We start from the raw sequence: 19765 nt of genomic DNA, 5'->3' as shown, positions 1-19765 counted from the left end.
GAGCAGCGCTTTACCTCTCGTTGGCCTGTAGACTTCTTGAGTCAGGTAGAGGTTATCCACGCATGATAGGAAGCTTTGTGACTGCTCAGATTTTGCTGAGTGATCCTCCCATGAGATGTCTGGGTAGTTGAAGTCACCCATGACAACCATGGTCCTGGAGCACGTGGCCTCAGCCAGTTCCCAGGAGAACTCCTAGTTAAGCTCTTGACTTTGGGTGGGAGGTTTGTAGTAGACTCCCACCATTTCTAGGTGTCTGCAGTAGGACAGTAGTCACCAGTGGTAGATCTTGGAGTCGATCCAAGGCTGGAGTATGGGGGCTGAGTGCCAGCATATATGTGCACACCCCAGCCCAGCAGATCAGTCCATGGGGGAGAGAAGGGGCAAGGACTAGATCAAGGCCCGCTGTGGTGAGGGTACAGTGCTGCAGAGGCAGGAGTAGGGGCAAGTTGAGTGGGGCTCTGGCTGGGTGGGACTTACCTGCTGGTGAGGCATGCCCCCAAATAACTTTTCCTCCCTCTGCCTCAATCTGCCTCCCCCTTCCCTCCCCAGAGACTTACCTGCTGTGTGGGGGGGATGTCAGTGGCGCACAGTAGATCTTGGGTTGCTTTTAAATGCCAAAGGTGATCTCCTACTTAAAAATGTTGGACACCACTGCAGATGGATAAGCAAAAGATATCTCTTGAACTTGTTTGACATCTGTCTTCAAGCTCTGTTTAAGGTATTTCTGAATTTGCTTTCCTTGCAAATCCTCCTTTGCCATCTGCTCTGTAGCTGCAGCTCACCATGACCACCTTGCTCTAGAAGGACTTACAGATCAATGGAGGCATATTTATACCCCCTAGCCCCTAGAGCAGTACTCAGAGTGTCTGCAGTGGCCACGGGCTCCCCATCAGCTGTCCTTGCTGCACAACAGACCTAGGTAGGGCTGCAAGGTATGGAAAGGCAGGCTTTGTCCCTTAAGACCTAGGTCTGGGGTGAACAACCTGCTGTCAACTTAAGAGGCTTTAAGTCCTGTTTGAAATCCCCCTTGTGCTTTAGCCATCTAGACTGATCACCATGGCTGTTGGCTGGAATGAGCTAAAGGTCTGTCTTTTTCCTCTTTGGCCTCTGCACAGTTTTGTAATTCTTTGTTCAGAAAAGGCTGTCTGTCTTATGATTAGTTTTGGCAGGATTCCTTTTTTATTGGTAAACAGTTATTTCACCTTACACTTACAGACCGGTAAAACAATATTTCCATTGCTAATGATCAAAACTTATAGGAAGGGGACATAAGAACAGGGCCTTCCCAGAGGTTTCCTTTTGCTGGGGAAGGAGGATGTGAGGCCGGGGGGCAGTGACTGCTGCAGGACAAAGGAAAGCTGGTGCTGACTTGGGGGTGGCTGAGCATGGGCTGGACAGCAGTCTGACAGCTCAGCAGTACAGCAACTTCCCCCATGTGTGTTGGGCTGGAGGAGGAAGTGGGCATGTTTGTATGCATATGTGTGTGTGTGCATGCCACCACACCCCTAATTTTGCACTATCCTGAAAATTTAAATTGATAAAAATCATAAATCTCTAAAAATAAGCACTGATTTTTAGCCATCGAAATTATAAAAAAATAAGAATCAAATTCTGCCAAGCCAACTTCTAATCGTTCTCTTACAAGCTGTGTGTGTACCTGCCATGTCCAACCAGCTTAACAGCACCCTTTAGTGGTAGGCTGAAAGCAAACACCTGCTGTCTTCCTGTTGCTACTGTAATCATTGCTGTTGTAATGCTAGAACCCTAGGCAAGTGTTGGGCACTATACAAAGAGACCATTCCCGCCTCTTATAAGACAGGGGGAATAAGTAGATGCAGATGCATCATTGGGAAAACAGTGGGACAGTATTGGTCAGCATGGTCTGCTCAGTACACCACTTCTGCCCTGTCACAGCAGGTAACAGCCTCTGGAAAGGAAGGTGAGCAAATGATGCTGCCTTACAACAACTTTTCTGCCCAGGCTCTTTTGCCAGCTTGCAACTAATTAATTCTGCCATAGGGTAGTATAGAGTACTTCACTGTGCCAAAACACATGTGTAGATATATTGACTGCGGGTGTACGTTGTGCGTGGTCAGTCCAGCCAGCTTGGGGCCTGCTCCAGCCCCAAATTGCTGACTCAAATTGCTGCTGTCCCGGATTAATGTGTAAACGCTGTACCCTGGAGCAACTGACTCTGGTTTGAACGGCTCCAGAGTTTGTGTTGCATTAATTGAATGTGTAGATGCACCCGCTGTGGAGTACGTTTACTTCTATAAGCATCAGCAGCACAGCTGCTCAGACAGGGTGTTACGTTGGTCTTGTACCAATGTAGATCAGGAATAATTCCGTTTCTTTTGGAGTTGCAGCTGGTGTTAGAGAGGTGTGAAATCTGAATTGGGTCCAGAATTGATAATATCAAAGAGAGAGAACAGCTTGCAGCCAGTGGGATTCGCGGTGGAACAGCTTATTTCTTCGTTGCCAGATTGGCCAAGTTGCCATCTGACCACAGGCCAGCAGAGAGGGAGCCTGCGGAGATGCTGCCTGCCTGCTCCTGAAGGTGCAGGGAATGCAGAGCAAGTGGGTGATATTGCTCTGCGGTTCTTTTCCAGGCCAGCCTCGACTATGGGATGTACTCCCGCGAGGAGGAACTGCTGCGCGAGAGAAAACGCATTGGCACAATTGGCATTGCCTCTTATGACTACCACCGGGGAAGTGGCACTTTCCTGTTTCAGGCTGGTAGCGGGATTTACCACATCAAAGATGGAGGCCCTCATGGATTCACTGTGAGTTCACAGACTGACTGGTTTTCCCTTACCCTGCTTAAATGTATTACATGCTTTCCCCTGCCAGGAGTTTGGCAGCATAAGAGCAATGTGTTGGAGTCCAAGTGGGGAGGAGCCAGTTACAGATACTGTGATAATGGCACCAAAACGCTTTCTCAAGATGGGGACGGGAGTGTTGCATAAAGCAGGAAATTTGTGGGACTGCCAGCGGCAGAAAGCAGGTGCGGGAAGAAGAAAAAGGAATGTGGACAGCAGCCCCTACATCTGGCTTTCAGGGAATGACTTGTTCCTAGGTGTGAGGCTTGGCTGTGTAATGGATAAGAGAGGTCTGTGAAATAGCAGCCTGTCAGTGCAGGGGCCAGGCTATGAGTTGGGAGAAGTCATTTCCTTTTGCTGTCCCTAGTGCCTGAAGCCCGTCTGCTCACATTATTTGATGGATGCTGCTGTGTTCCCAGTGGCTTTGCAGGGCAAGGCAACTGCCTGCTGTGGCCGGTTCGTTCTTAGGGAGTAGCTTCTTGTGCTGCCCTGAGTTTTTCTGAACAAGGTGGCTTCTGGCTTGCCAACTGTCTCTGTTAGTGCGGGGGGGAAGTTGTCTGTATCCAAGGGTGTCAGCAAGCATCCGTGGAACCACTGAACAGGCCCATCAGCTGCCCTGGTTTCCTTACAATTCCTTTATTCAGGCATTTGAAGCTAGCAGTGACTGCTGGAGGGAGATAGGCCTTCCAGGTGATCCTTTCAGAGATGGGTCTAGTCACATAGACAGACAAGCACTTTGTTAGTCACAGTCTAAGTTTTCTTCTCTTCTTTTGTACAGCAACAGCCTCTAAGGCCCAATTTGGTGGAGACCAGTTGTCCAAACATCCGAATGGATCCCAAGCTGTGCCCTGCTGATCCGAACTGGATTGCGTTTATTCATAGCAATGACATTTGGATATCTAATCTAGAGACCAGAGAAGAAAGGCGGCTAACCTTTGTGCACAATGGTAACGTGTTTAGTTCCCAATGTGACCTTTGATCTCCTCTGCCCTGCGTGCTCTTGTGTTCTGCTACTGGACTGAATTCTTCCCTGGCATAAGGGCTCCGGGTGAAACCTCTGGAGGTCACTTTATTTCAGGGGTGAATTTAGTGATGCTTCTGAGCTTTCTTTTGGTATAAATAGTGGAAACGATTCACTGCTGTGTGCCATAGTCTGGCAAAGCAAATCACCTGTAGAGTGCACCAGGCAAGGTTTTTTACCTCAGGCCTAAACCATTGCATTTTTCCTATGTCCGCTTCTGTGGGCATGGAAGTATGAAAACCATTCCCAGCAGTGAATAGGCAGGTTGCAAAGCCTTGTGGAGGTGATACCAGCTACTTCTGAACAGCCTGTTGGCTTTTACTACTCCCTCACATTTAATTCATCACTTGTTTCTTTTCCTTCATAAGAAGTCTGGCTGGAAGGGCCCTTGAGAGGTCATCTAGTCCAGCCCCAGACTAAGGCAGGATTGTCCCTATCCAAACCATCCCATACAAATCCAGTGTCTAACCTCTTAGCACAAACTACCCTGACACAACACAAGACATAACACCTAAACCTGCCACAGGTAAAGCAGTGGGACCACAGTGGCTAATATCCTACTGCTGCAAAGTTGTTAAAAATATGCTTAAGGGATCCCAGGAAGAGGCCAGACCCCCTGCTACAGAGGAAGCAACCCCCCCCTGCCCCTTGGTCCTTTCCAGTCTGATAATGGGGTAAAATACCTTTGTGACCCTAAATATGGCAGTCAAATCTGACCCAGAGCAGAAGAGTAAGACCTTCTTGCCAGGAACCTCTAGGTTTAAGTTCTAGCAGGGGCAGGAGTCCTTTACTTTCTTCCTAAATTGCATTTTACAGGTATAACCATATATGACTTTGATAAAGGGGAATGAAGAATATACTTCCAAAGAGAATAAAACAATTATTTAGGAAAAAAAACCATTAAACTAGTTTGCTCATTTGCAGCTGAATGACTGGAGACCAAGAGATCAGGCCTTACGAGGAGAGGCTGAGAGGCATGGGACTCCAGCCTGGAGAAGCTGAGGCTCAGGGGGGACTTGGTAGCAGCCTATATTTATGTTTGGGGTGTGCATCAGGATCTGGGAGAGCATCTGTTCTCCAGGGCACCCCAAGGGAAGACAAAGTCTAATGGTCACAAACTGCTGGAAGACTGTTTTAGACTGGACATGAGGAAGAACTTCTTTACTGTCGGAATCTCCAGAGTCTGGAATAGACTCCTCCCAGAAGTGGTGCAAGCACCTACCCTGGAGACCTTCAAGAAATGCTTGGATGCTTACCTTGCTGGGGTGATCTGACCCCCGCTGACTTCCTGCCCTTTGGGCAGGGGGCTGGACCCGACGATCTCACGAGGTCCCTTCCAGCCCGAATGCCTATGAAATCTATGAAATTATACATGTTTCTTTCTAAACATGTTTAAAATGTTAACAACTTGTGGCAAGCCCTAGACTTGCTGTAATCTGTTAAACTCATTTTAATAAATAAAAATACTTTGCAGCAGTAAGCCCTGCCCAAATTGCACTGTTTATTTAAGTATATAAATGAAGAGGAGAACATCAGAAAGTTTTGAAGACAGCACTAGCTTTATAATTGATCACAATGCTTTATACTATGTTAAGTGTATTACTTTCACTCTTCACAGTAGAGCTACTGCAAGTTGTAGCATTTTTTCCAGACGCTTATACTTCTATTTTTTATTAGATAGAAAAGCTTCTGCCACAACTGCTTTTAGCTTTAGTTCTTTGAAAATCTAACTCATGGTGACCAGAAACAGTCCAACAATTTGCAAACTTCAATTAACCCTTCCCTTTGCTTAATAAAACAGTTCTAAAGGCACAATGTGTTTTAATAAACTTTTTTGCATTTACTTGGCACATTTAAAGTAGCTTTATTAACTAATAAAAGAAGTGAAAATGCTGTTTTTGCTCCCTTTTAATTGAAATCCAGTTTCCATCCAGATGAGACATGAGACAATTTGTGGATAAAAGTTATCGTCTGCTCAGTAAGGCATCAGTCATTCTCTATTTTCAAATGTAAAAATCTGAAAATTAGAAATATGAATAAATGTATGTCAAGCTACATAATTGATTAAATTAGTGCAGATGGATATACCAAAAAAAAAAAAAGGGCTGGATTCAGCGTACAGGCTGTATTTGGTTGCAAATCAGCAATGAAAATGAGCCACTCTGGGAAAATAACTCAAAAGTAAAAATGCAAAACTGCGTTGAAATAATCAGTTTTAATCATGGTTTCTTGCTTGCTTATGGAAATCATGATTCAGATTGGTGAGGAGAATTATTTAGGCTACAATCAGCGACCTCATCTGCATCCTCCTGTCTTCCTTGCTTTCCAGACCTTGAAATGAGCGGAGCCCTTTTATAATGCTTTTCTTTGTGCTGCAGGTTCCCTGAAGTCCAGATGAGGCTTTGGCCTCATCTCCTATTATTTCCATTTCATCTTCCTCCTTTCAGCCCCAACAGGAGCATGTGCTGTGGGATAATTATTCTCTCCTCTTTGGGGGCTGCCTTTTTCCTACTTCTCCTGCTGTTTGAAACCATTATGATTCCCTCTGCTTGTGAGAATGAGGGTCAGGAGCAGGGAGGATGGATTGTGGCTGCGAGGGAGACAAGTACATCTGAGGACGATTTCAGTGGTGTGAAAAGGGATGCTGTCAAGGAAATGGAAATTGTTACTCTGAAAATCCCATCAGCCGGCAGCTTGATCAGAGCTGAGTGGGAGCAGGAGATAGCTGCAGTCTTGTTAGCGTCTGAAGCTGGGTTCACCTCTGGGGTAATTGCTTCCTTGCAGGGTGAATTTGGCCCTCAGTTGGGAAAATGTGAAGCTGGTTGTGTTCCTTGGCAGCAGCCAGGCTTGGAGCCTAACGCTTTCTCCCGTTGCCTCCTCAGAACTGGCGAACATAGAAGAGGATCCAAAATCTGCTGGAGTCGCAACCTTTGTGCTGCAGGAGGAATTTGATCGATACACAGGCTACTGGTGGTGTCCGGACACAAAGCCAAGTAAGTGCACTCAGTGCCATGTAGCTGATGGGCAGGGTTCCTGTTGGTATGGCCACCACCACTGTAGGACAGAGTCAGTTTTCTCTTCCCGTTCTATATCCCGATTAGGTAGCATCCCATGTTGGTTGTGCTGGGATAGATGAGGATACGTCAAACAAAACCAGGGTTTCATGCAGAGAAAAGGATGCAGGTGAGCTCTAAGGAGTGAAATGTCCTGTGAGAATATAGGAGAAAAGACCAAAGGAAGTACTTAAAATATATCATAAGAGGCTGACATTATCATTTCCATATGGACAGGTGACACATTTATTAAGCAGTAAATTGACTTTCTGTAGAATATGCAGGGAGGACACATGACTCTCATCTTATGCTGGTGTAAATCTCTCTAGCATGGGGTAGAGTTACCTCTCAGAAAAGGAGGGTGTGCCAGTATAAGATACACTCATGTACAGCACATGTTCAGTCCCCTATTAAACTTCATCCTAGGGTAGCCCATCCACCCACTGGTCAAGAACTGCAGTAGTGCCTACTGTGGGCAGCCAGCTTGGGAGAACAGGTCATGTATCTGGTCCTTACTATGGATACATTTACACTGGAATAATATTTAGGCTAGATGACTATAGTAATTATGTTGTGTGTCCATGCCCCATGGCTTTTGTGAGGTATCATCATCTGGGCTTTACAGCTCACAGTCTAGGTGTGTGTTACCTTGGAGGGAAGAAACCTAGACTAATCAGAGTGGAGACAGCAGTTAGGCTTCTGCTACACGTTGCATATATTGTGCAAATTTACTGGTTAATTGCACAATAAATTTAGACTGGCCACATGTGTAGAGTAATTATCATACATTTAACTGGTTAATCACGCGATAAATTTAGACAACCACACTTGGAAAGTAATTATCAGGCAATAAAAATGACTGTTCAGCTGTATAAAAAGAGCTAACCAGCTACAAAGTTAGTGCCTGAAAATGTGTAACAATGCTAGAGCTGGTTTCTACAGGCTTTAATTTGAATGCGTAGTAGAGCCCTGAGATTCAGAATCATTCAGAACATAGCACACATGTTGCACTTAAAAACAGGATTTTAAACCTAGTGCTTTAAAAATTGATACGACACCCAGTTGATTTAATAGCATAAATGCTTGCTTTAGTAACTACCAACAAGCTATGAAACTAAATGACAGAAAAAGACTTTTTCCCAATATAAAATATTACAGAAAGTCCCAGTGTTTTCTCACCAATGCAGGCAGGGAAGCTGGTCCGGTCTTGCAGTGTGTACTTGTGGTCTGGGTGCAGTACGGCTTCTTGATCTTTTCTGGACTGCATGCCTTGCTGGCAGTTCTGTCTTGCTGCTTATATTGTTTAATTGTATAGCTTCAAAGCATTTTCCTTGATGGTTGGCTAATTAAAGTCTGAACAAAACAGGGAGGAAAAGGGTGATCTTCATCTTAGAATTGTTAAATTGCCTGGCTCCTGCTTTTTGATTTGTTTAGGTGTGAAGGCTTGTGTTTCTTGTCTCCCTGAAGTGATAGCTCAGTTAAATGTGATGGGACTTGAGTGGTCAACTAGGATGTTTAGAGGCATTGGTTACTGGACCTGTCTTTGGGTATTTGTTTATCAATGGGGCAAGTTTGCAATAGCTTATACTGCTGATGGTCTATTTACAGAATTCCAGACATACATTGAATGATTGAGACATTTTTAACACCTTGTTCATTGGACGCCTGTTTTGAAAAAATGTGAGGATGTCACATACAGGACATTTTCCCTGTATTCAATGCACCTTTTGCAGGCTTTGCTTGAAATGTATATTTAATTTTATGTCTTCATTAGTTGCTAGTTCAATTGAAATGTATATGTAGTTTCCTTGCCTTCTTTAGTTACACTGGCTCAGCCTTGTTCTCTGGCTTCCTCAGCTTGGAGATGCACAGGATGACTGTGTCAGGTCTCTGCTAACAATTTTAACTACCACTCTTATTATTTTATGGCATGGGTCTGGTATTGGGTACCGCAAACTCCTCTCTCTCTTCTGCCTAGTGGGTTGCAAGCCATTAGCAGAGTTTGATATTCTTTGTGGCAGGCTTGTTACCACAACCCAGTCTTGCCCCAGCCACTATCTTGCATTTTTGTGCAGGAGACACTGCCCAAGCTTTCATAGCCAGCACACAAACTTGCTGGATTTCCCTCCAGCTCCAAACAGCTGAAGCTCCAGCGTGTGGTGCATGACGCGGCCTCCCCCTAGGCATCCAAAGGAACGAGGCTGTTGCCTTCAGTGAGCAGGTTGTTACAGCAGTTCCAGATGTGAAACGTGTCTCTTCCTTTGCAGCACTCAACGGGGGCAAAATCCTTAGGATTCTCTATGAAGAAAATGATGAGTCAGAGGTGGAAATCATTCATGTCACGTCCCCCCTGTTGGAGACCAGGCGGACAGATTCCTTCAGGTATCCCAAAACAGGTGAGGCCTTGCTGCTCCCCTTTCCTTCTGCCTTCGGCCCTTCCCCACAAGTGACTCCCTTGTGGCCCATGCTGATGGTGTAGGATCCTCACTGCTAACCCAGTGTTTTTGGTTGCTGGCAGCATGCTACTCTGTCTGTACTATTCAGGAAGCACCTCCCTATGCGCTCTTTATCTTCACAGCTCTGGGCTTCAGGGTGAAAAAACACGTATTTTGTACGGCTTTCTGCTGAGCTGCTGGCAGTGCCTTTGTAATTGGGGGTGGGAGGTTGGGGAATCCTGGAAGGATTTACAAGGTTTGAAGCAGTGGAGACTACTCAGTCCCATTTTCAGCTATGACTTGGGCACAAGGAGCCTAAATCCCATTGACTTTCATCCTGAAGATAGTTCTTAGCAGCCTGGTTTACTTGGGCTGTGTAGCACTGAGCAGAGCAAAGGCTAAAAACCTTTAGAAACAGGACCTTGGCCTCAGGTCCTCAGTTCCCCATGGGTAGAGGGGGAAAACAGCACTGCCCTCCCTCATGGTGGGGGCATGGTAAGATATACATGTGAAAACTTGGGAGGTGTTCAGATATTCTGGTATTGGGAGCCATATAAGCCCCTAAAGTTGGTGCCTGAGGGTTTGGTGGCTTTGTGGTACGTTCTCCAGCTGGTTTGATCAGATCTCTGTCTTCATTGTAGCCAGACAATATCATCTAGTTCTGGGGCAGTTACCAGAATTCTGCCTGCTGTTCTAGGTGGGGAGATATGAACCCTCATGTCCTTTGCAGAGGTGTCTGTCATGCATCTATAAGGCCGATGCATAGCATTTTTTGGTGCTCATCCCTAATACAATGCAGCATTTTTTAAAAGGTCCTACTTGGCCAGTTCCTACAGGATATGTTTTTAAGGATATAGCATTGGGAGGTAATGCTTTCTGCTGTAGAGTGAATTGGTCTATATCTGTAACCCTTAATCCCCCCTTCTCAAAGAGAAAAAGACTAACGTCAGAACTTTTGAAATGGTGGGACCATTAAGAATGAAGAGGGCTACTTATAGGAGTAGACACTGGCACTTACTCCTGTAAATAGGTCTCTTAATTCTCCAGAGGCTACTTTTGTCATCAGGCACTGCTCTGTTAGTATATGTGTACAGGATTGGGCCTCAAGGGCCTTTGTTTGTTTTAGCCCCTTCTGACCTGACCTGAATTCTACCCCTTCTACCCCCAGCAGGATGGGGTTAATTAATCACAGAGCAGTCTGTTGCTTGCTATCTGTTCAATTTGGGGTAAACATCATTACTGGTGTTTGGAATATGGGCTTGTCTTCCTGAAAACAAACTGTGTGATTGTTGATGTCTTTTTTTTTTTTACAGGTACAGCGAATCCAAAGGTCACCTTTAAGATGTCCGAAATAACAATTGATGCTGAAGGAAGAGTAAGTTTTAATTTTCATCTATTTTCTAAATCGATTTGACATTTGTGACTCCTTTGTAAAATTAGGATCTTCAGTTGACACAAAAAACCCCGCTGGGCCCACAAAGGGTATGGGGGTGATCCATAGACTACTGTTTCAAACAGCCTGGTGGAGTGGTGATGTGTAGGGGGTGCACATGCACCCCCTAAGAGCTCTAGTGCACTCCCTGACCGGCCACATGCTCGCTGCTTAGGCACCAGGCAAGGGGGGCAGGTGGGAGTGCCAGTGCCCCCCTGCAAGCACCGGCCAGGGAGTGGAAGCACTGTGGTGCTCCCAGAAGTGGCCGCAGTGATCCACCACCTTGTGATTGGCCGCAGGAGGGTCTCCCCACCCCCCCTTCTGTTGCTGAGTGGTCACTGGGGGGGGACATGTGCCCCCCTGACTAAAGCAGAACCAGTCACCCACAGCCTGGTGTAATGTCAGGAACACAGCAAGCAAATATAGCACTGGCATCTCTCCTTTTCCACTCATATAGGGGGTGAAAGGTTTCAACATAAGGGTGGTATGTTTTAGACACCAGTGATCAGCATTCCCTTGGCCAACCCCCTGGTTAGTGCCTGGTTCAACATCTTCCTGAAGATGTTTTAACTGGGAAGAGAGTTTGCTGAGCTATAACTCAGTTGCTGTGTAAATACAGTATGTGGGGAAATGAGTGTTATGCCCCCCCCCACTGTGTCCTAGTGGCTGGTGTAAGCTGTTCTAACTAATGTGAAGGTACCTTAACTCAGCAGGGTACAGGAGCATGTGGTGTCTGATTAGGGACCTGTCTTCTCTGGGAACTCTGCTCATTGCTGGACATACCAGTGTACCTGTGCTGAAGCCAACCTCTAATCTAGACAAGCCAGCTGACCCCAACCCATGAAGTGTGCAAGTGGGGCTTTTCCTCACTTCAGGCAGGGGTCACTGTCTCAGTGCACACCACTGCAGACTGGGGGAATGAGACCTGTGGAGGTACAACCACTCACCCAGGCTCATTCCATAAGCTCATGACAGGGTAGAGATGGGCCTTGTATCTCCTGACACCCAGTCCATCTTTGCTTGTGTGCTGATGGGGTTTGCAGCCCAGCAGCTGCCTCGGAGCCCAGCCTCAGTGGCTGTAATGGGATTGAATCCCTCACATTTGTGAAGGCCAAGAGTAAAGATGCAATTCCTGTTGAGCTGCAGTGGAGGACAACCTTGACCACTCGTGTGCAGAGACCTGTTTCTTCGGCATGTGCTTCACCATTTCTTGATGTTGATTGCTGTTGTTATCAATAGATTGCTGATGTCGTGGATAAAGAACTAGTGCAGCCATTCGAGATCCTGTTTGAAGGAGTAGAGTATATTGCTAGAGCGGGATGGACTCCAGAAGGAAAATAGTGCGTATGTTAATCCTGTCTCTGCTTAGTGGGTTTGGGACAATGCAATTGGAAACAGATAGTCCCAGCCCCTCTCTTCACTCTGGCACATGCTTGCTGCGATTATCGCAGTGCTCCAAACGTGTTTGTGCGAAAGGGACATTTTTCCGAACCACAGCATCCTCACTGTGGTGCTTGTCTGGTTCCATTGCCATCACCTCGTGGCCTGTGATTCAGTTGTCCTCACAGTGCCCTTGTGAGGTAGTGCAGTGCTTTTATCCCCATTTGTAAAAGTGAGGCCCAGAGAAGTCAAGTGACTTGTCCAGAGTCACACAGGAAGTCTGTGGCTGAGGAAGGACTTGAGTCCAGGTCTCCCAAGTCCTATGCTAGCACCCTAACCACTGCAGCAGACTAACTCATCAGAAATCCCACTGTAACACCTACATGTTATTTTTAACCCTGTAAACAGAGCCACATGCCTAACTCCTCACAGTGTGGTGTTGGACCACTGGCAAGCCCTGAGGTTTCGTCATCATTTCTTTAGGCAACTGATAAGCACTCAGAGATCCTCAGATATGTTCTTAAATTTCAGTTGGAAGGCATTTGCTTCCTTGATCCTTCTAAATTTTCTGTTCTCAAATCCTCCTCCCACGTTGTCCCTGAAGCACAATCCAAATCCAAGAACATAAGAACAAAACAGACTTTTGAACCCACTGCTTTTTTTGGGGGGCTGAAATTAAAGTAGGACAGGTTCCTCCGTCTCTGTTGAGGAGCCTGCCTGACGCCTTGAAACTTTGAGGGAAATGTTTGCTTTTCCCTGCCCAAAGTTAAATTTATCTTTTCCCTGGCTCTAAAATTGATCACTGTTGTCCCCATCAAAATGCGCAGTGTTCCTGTTCAGGTTTTCTCAGCTGTCTGATACTGAGTAATGATGCAGGATTTTCCAAATACTTTGTTTTTCCTTTGATAGCGCCTGGTCTATCTTGCTGGACCGCTCCCAAACACGGCTTCAGATTGTACTGATCCCCCCTGCATTATTTATCCCGGTAGAAGATGATGCTATGGAAAGACAGAAACTTATAGACACCGTGCCCGACTCTGTTACACCACTCATTATTTATGAAGAAACAACGGATGTCTGGATCAACGTAAGAATTTGGGGTGTAGCCTCCTACATAGGGTGTGGACCTGCCCATAGTGCTCACATGGGATTAATGCTGTTTGTATTGCTTCACTCCCAGAAATGGGATAAAGACCCATTGTGCTCTTCACTGTACATATTCATAGTAAGAGAGTCTCTGACCTGAAGTGCTGAAGGGTTAGATCCTGTTCTCCATATTAAGTGCCTGTGGGTGATCCTAGTCCCACCCTGCTGAAGTCCCTGAAAAAGCATGAATGGGTCTATCAATGTAAGATGCTTTTATTTCAACCTTAAGACTGAGTTGCACACAGCATCAAGGAGGAGGAAGACCTTCCTGCCTTTTGTGTCAGTGCTTTCTTCAGGCAGTCAAGCAGGGTGCAGCAGGATCAGACTTAGGCACCTTTAAATAGGGTGGAGTGGGTGGGACACAGAGGTCCAGAGTAGGGGAGTGGCTTGTTGGAGGTATGCAGCACACCCCTGGCAGAGACCCAGGTGTCCTGAGCCCCAGCACTGGCCCTGCCCCCTGTATCTTGTACATAGCCTCATAGCTGTGCAGTAGATTTGGCCCCCTTCATGTGAAGTTGGTGCCTGGCAGCAGGTTCCAACAGGCAGGCTCTGCTGGAGCCCTAATGTTGTCTTGAATTAAAAAAAACTCAGCCCAGAGCCCCTAGATCCCTCTGCCAGCTTAGTGACCCAGTGCAGAAGTGCACTGAAGCATTAATGAACAAGTAAAATTGTAACTCTTTAAAATGTCTTTTCCTTGACTAGCAAAACACTTCTTCAGAAACAGGGTCTTTAAAAACCAGCCTTATTATCCAGCCATCGCCCCTGTAGCCAGCAACCTCCCATATTTATCAGGGTCGATGGCTCACCTCCACCCCAAACTGCCTGGCCCCCCAGGAAACTTTGTCTGTGTGCGTACAGTTATGGAATATGCATGCGTTCCTTAAGTGTTAGTGTCACTCCAGGAAAGGGAGCCCCTTGCCAGCGCTGCATCTGTAGGATGCAGATTTAAGACTGATGTCTCTGAATTGGCACCTCCTGGGCACTGCCTGCTGATAGCAGGACCTGAAAACATCGATCTGCAGTGATTGTGAGCTCTCCTTGGTTCACTCCATTCTCCTCACGGGAGAGGCACATTGGTGGTAGAGCGGGCACAGTTTCTAGCTGGCTCTGCACACCTCCCGCAGGTGCCATGCACTGAACCATTGGATTTCCTTTGCCTTTCACTGCTGCTGCTTGTGATTGTTTCTCACTGGGACTCAGACACTCCTGCTGAAACCATCTAGATCAGGGGTGGGTAAAATATGGCTCATGGGCCAGATCTGGCCTGCCAAGTGATTTTTATCTGGTGCAGGCTCCATCCCCTTCCCCCCCACCCCCCAACTGCAGACAAGACCAGGAGGTGGTGCTGGCTCCTTGGGGGGAGGAGGGGAGACAGGGCTGGGGACTGTGTGTATGTGCTTGCATGCATGTGTGTGCAGCCCTCAACAGCTCACCAAAACTCATTAAGTGGCTCTCCAGCCCAAATAACTGCCCACCCCTGATTTGGATCCTTTCTCCCTTGGAGAGTCTAAAATTACCATACCCTAGATGGCAGCCTTGTACTGGGATCCCCAGCAGTGGCCAAGCTGCTGCCAGCTCCTCTGTCTTCTCTGAAATAACTCTTTTCTTTCAGGGTTTGGGCAGAGGGGAATGAAATATTGACTCTGGGATTTCTCCTCAGCTATTGATCTCTCATTAGCTTTCTTCATTCGCCTGCAGCACATGTGACTGCTTCTGTATCCAAGTGAGGAAGTGCAGGGGTAGAAGAACTTAACTGGTTGATTCTGGATGAGGATGCTAGCAAGGATAGTGGAGAGCAGCTGACAGCAAGTGATGATTGTGGCTGGACTCATGCTGCCCATGTGGCTAATGCAGACAGTAATCAGCAGTAATCATTCAAATAATGGCATCAGGGGCTGGAGGTGATTATTGGTGTTCTTCTGTCTGGTCTGCCAAAAGAGACCTCTTGAACCCTTTTGTTGGGGATTGGTCTCAGGGAGCATCTTTCATTTAGGACAACACTTCTCAGCCTCACTAGACTCAAGGCACCCCTTGGAAAATGTCAGCTCTTCGCTTTCTCTTTATAGTCATTTTTTGACTATAGAAAAATGATAGAGCAGGCCTTACTTGCAGAGAACTCAGAAAAATGACCACAGGTCAGGATGCTTTAGCCACTTTGGATTCCAGTTTGAAATATCTGGATTTATTTTATGAATTGTTTGTGTGCTGTTGTACTAATATTGTGCTGCACCCTGCTTGTAAGGGTCTTATGGCACACCAGGGCACTGCCACCCCCTGGTTGAGAGTCACTGCTTCAGGGAGTGGTTCCTGGAATGGATATGGATAAACCCTTGCAGCATGTATAATGGGTTGAGTGATGAAAGCTAATCGTACTCAACATTTCACATGTCAGAGTCTGACCTTGAGCACTAAAACAACCACTTTGTTTCTGCAGATCCACGACATCTTCCACATCTTCCCTCAGGCCCATGAAGATGAGATCGAGTTTATCTTTGCTTCTGAATGTAAAACAGGATTCCGGCACTTGTACAAAATCACGTCGGTGTTGAGGGAGAGCAAATACAAGCGATCATGCGGAGGCCTCCCTGCTCCAAGTAACCACAGTACTGATCTCGGTTTCATTGGGTATTCACCATTGAATACTCGTTAAGTAACCACAGCCTGTTTCCACAGTGTTAGAAGGGTCTTTTTTTCCCACTGGCAAATTTTGGCCCTCATCCAGCGAATCCCGTGCCTGCTCCTATTGACATCAGTAGCACTTTACACTTGCTTAAAGCTTCATGAGGTTCTGTAGGGGTAGGAAGGCACATAAATCTGTATTAACAACACAGCATGTTTAATCAACACAGCATGATCCTTTTTAATTAACTAAAAGGGAGATTTGTGGGGTGGTTTGGGTAAGGTAAGTGGTGGGGTGGTTTGGATGCCTCAGGTTAACTACCATAGCAGTTGTGTGTCCTGTTTCCTTGCACAAATTAAATATAGAGGTTGAAATGACTGAATAAACTTTAGACCTTCTGGGGAAAAGTGTTCTTGAATGCCACATCCAGATCTGTGCCCTACCTGACCAGAGCTGAAATTCAGCCTATTCCTAGCATGGCACAGTAGGTAAATGCCAGCCCAAAAGCTGTTCATAGAGCTGTACCTGCCTCTGCAGGCATTTGCAATGCAGTTGCATGGGCAGAGAAATTAATAGAAGAAAAATATTGGCATCTGCTGCAAATGGAAATGCAGGAAAAGTCTTTAAATAAAGACATGGATCTGGTTGCTTTCAAGCTTTGACCCACATTTGATCCCAATCAGATGTAAAAGATAGGTGTGCTCAGGGACCCTGTACATCTTTTCATAGTGTATGTCCTTTGATTTAAAATGCTATGTCGTGATCTGTGCCTGGGTGCTATTCATCTACTCACTCCATCACAATGGCATGCTGAAACACATGTGCCTGATTTTGCTGTTGATAGAATCCCAGTTTCATGCAGGTGATCTTTCAGAGGGATATGTTTGAAATGAAATGAGTTATTCCCTTCATGATAAAAACCTAGACACTGTACTGGTGCCACTGATGGTATCTGGCTTGTCTTTCTACTTCTGGTGGAAAGGTGGAACGCAACCTCTCCCTTTATTAAAGCCATGTGTTATATTCGTCGGCAAATGTGAAAACGTTGATGTTTTGGGATTGTTACTTCCTGACTGGAGTTTGCAAAATGTGTTTGATGTGATGGAGCCACTTGAGATACCATTCAGTTTGAGCAACAATGAGTCCATGCGAGCAAAAATAATAATACTGCTTTTCCAGCCACGTTCTTGATTCTTGACTCCCCTGACCTTACAGATTGCATCGATAAGGCTGCATGCATTTCAGTGCAGAGACAACCACTTTGTACAACTGGCAAAGGCCTTTGTTGGGAGTGGGGAGTAGGGGAGCAGTTCATTCAAGTAAAGGGCTACCAGTGAAATTGCAGTTGTAGAGCTTTGATGGGGTGGGAAGTCTGCAATGTGTAACAGTGTGTCTTTCCTGTAGGTGACTTCAAGTGTCCCATCAAGGAGGAACTGGCAGTTACTAGTGGAGAATGGGAAGTCCTCGGTCGACATGGTTCCAACGTACGTTCCTTTGTGTTTCTTTTCCATTAAGCCTAAGGTACTGCTGTCATCAGCCCTCTGTGGATTGAACTCTAGATTGGATAACAGGCAAAGTGAGTTAGATCCTAGGCTCTGTAATGGGCTGCTCAGTTACGTGGCCAGACTGTGGTGTGAGATGCCATTGTCTTCCTCTAACCAAAAGGGATGAAGGGAGAGCAAGGCATGTTTTGACAAGGAGACAGGAACAGTGGGACAGTTGTGTGGAAGCTTCTGTTTGACTGGTGTTATAGAGGTTGGGCCATGTGGTCGTTGTGGCCTTAAAGCTTGGCAAGAAGCTGGGTGGCAGAGAATCCCCTAGTGAATGGGGCAGTGGCTCTGAGTCTAATCCAGAAACTCTGCAGGGATGGCCCTGAGCTGAAAGTCCAGCTGTCAAGTTCGAGTTTGGGCAAGGGGGAGCCAGCTGCTCACTCCTAGGCTAACTCTGCTTGAGCTGTCCAGACCATATGTCCAACTGCTATTGAAAGGCTGATATTACAGGCACTCTAGAGGCAAAGGTTGCTGAGAGATGATGAGAGCAGGGAACAGCTGCTTGGAAGGGAGTGAGGAAGGAGACTGAAGTCACACACCTGGTCATGTCCACATAGCCATGCTGCTATGTGTGGAATAGAGGAAGGTAACAGTCTTCTTGATGTCATCCCTGTAATCGGGTGTCTTGCACTAGGGTATTATTGACATGGAAATCCAGCTACAGCTCATGTTCTATTGTGTGCATAGTGCAACATGCATATATGAGAAATTGAGCTGGCACTACACAGTGGTCACGGGGGACCTAAATTACCCGGACATCTGCTGGGAGGAGCAGACAGCCAAAACAAACAGCTCACGTAGGTTCTTAAACTGCGTGCAGGACCTCCACCTAACTCAGGAGGTGTCCAGTCCCACCAGGGGTAGCGCCTTGCTAGACCTGGTCTTAGCAACGGGATGATCTCGTGGGTAACCTGTGAGATAGTGACCATCATTTGGTCAAATTCACAATCCAGCGCAAGGTGGGAAAAATAACCAGCGAGGCTAAAGTGTTAGATGTCAGAAGGGCCAATTTTAGTAAACTTAGAAGGCTAGTTAGTGAGGTGGCTGAACTCAAGAGCATCGAGCATATGGGGGTCCAGGAGGTTGGTGGTTTCTCAAGGGAGTGATCCTTGGGGCACAAAAGGAGACTATTCATTATGCAGGAAAGGGGGCAAGGGAACTAAAAAGCCCCCTTTGCTGAAAAGGGAACATCAGAAAAGACTGGGAGCAAAGAAAGAGATTTATAGGCAGTGGAAGCAGTGGGGCAGCCACCAAGGAGGAGTATACCTCCCTGGTACGCTATTGCAGGGACTTGGTTAAGCAGGCCAAGGCAGAGCTGGAGCTTAGCTTGGCTACAACAGTCAAGGACAATAAAAAGTCCTACAAATGCATAGCGAGCAAACGGAAGGAGCAGAGTAACATAGGGCTCCTGCAGGACAAATCAGGACGGTTGGTGGCTGACGCAGGGAAAAAGGCAGAGCTCTTCAATGAGTTCTTCACTTCAGTATTCCTGAGTACTGGCCAAGACAATTCCCCCAATTTAAACATAGATAGATGTCCAGGAGGCACTAGACTAACCAGTGGTTAGTGCTGACTTAATTAAGGAGCACTTGGAGGGGCTGGATGGGTAGAAGTCAGCCGGCCCACATGACCTCCATCCACAGGTGCTGAAGGAATTAGCCAGTGTCATAGCTGAACTGCTGGCATGGCTGTTTGAGCACTCATGGTGCTCCAGCCAGGTCCCTGAGGACTGGAAAAGGGTCAACATGGTGTCTGTTTTTAAGAAGGGGAGAAGAGATGAGCCAGGTAACTTTAGGCTAGTCAGTCTTACCTCTATTCTTGGGAAAACACTGGAAAAAATCATTAAAGGGCGCATTTGTGAAGGCTCAGCAGGGGAAATGATGCTGAAAGGAAACCAGCATGGTTTGTCACAGGTAGATCCTGCCTGACAAACCTTATAGCCTTTTACAGCCTGGTCACACACTGCCTTGACACTGGAGCTGAGGCAGATATCATCTACCTGGACTTTAAGAGGCCTTCAGTACAGTTTCGCATCCTGTTCACATAAGGTTGCTAGCAGGCTGTGGAGTGGGTGCTTACACAGTCAGGTGGGTGGCAGACTGGCTTAGGGACCGCACCTGGAGTGCAGTCCCTAAGTGGTGGTGGATGGGTTGTTTTCACCCTGGAAGGAGGTGAGCAGTGGTGTCCTGCAGACTTCAGTCCCTGGACCAGTGTTATTTAATATCATCAGTGATTTGGATGAGGAAGTGGAGAGCACCCTGTCCAAGTCTGCAAATGACACCAAATTATGGGGCAAAGTTAACACACCG

At 46.6% G+C, this 19765-nt stretch overlaps 1 protein-coding gene across 2 annotated transcripts in view; it reads left to right on the top strand.

Moving 5' to 3' along the window:
* The window catches only part of DPP8 (dipeptidyl peptidase 8), a 46413-nt gene that overhangs the window by 11863 nt on the left and 14785 nt on the right, over nucleotides 1-19765 (top strand). The window contains exons 5-13 of one of the 2 annotated variants that reach the window (XM_019533829.1): nucleotides 2610-2783; nucleotides 3601-3766; nucleotides 6723-6833; nucleotides 9161-9289; nucleotides 10642-10703; nucleotides 12000-12100; nucleotides 13050-13227; nucleotides 15721-15880; nucleotides 17311-17390. In XM_019533829.1, the coding sequence (XP_019389374.1) occupies nucleotides 2610-2783; nucleotides 3601-3766; nucleotides 6723-6833; nucleotides 9161-9289; nucleotides 10642-10703; nucleotides 12000-12100; nucleotides 13050-13227; nucleotides 15721-15880; nucleotides 17311-17390 (1161 nt within the window). Of the gene's footprint in view, nucleotides 1-2609; nucleotides 2784-3597; nucleotides 3767-6722; nucleotides 6834-9160; nucleotides 9290-10641; nucleotides 10704-11999; nucleotides 12101-13049; nucleotides 13228-15720; nucleotides 15881-17310; nucleotides 17391-19765 lie in introns of both variants that reach the window. The other variant, XM_019533828.1, reaches the window with a different exon arrangement.

This window comes from Crocodylus porosus, unplaced genomic scaffold, assembly GCF_001723895.1.
Source record: "Crocodylus porosus isolate Cpor-Errol unplaced genomic scaffold, CroPor_comp1, whole genome shotgun sequence".
Lineage (NCBI taxonomy): Eukaryota > Metazoa > Chordata > Crocodylia > Crocodylidae > Crocodylus > Crocodylus porosus.
The sequence above is the reverse complement of the archived record's forward strand: the minus strand, read 5'-3'. Positions and strand labels throughout refer to the sequence as shown.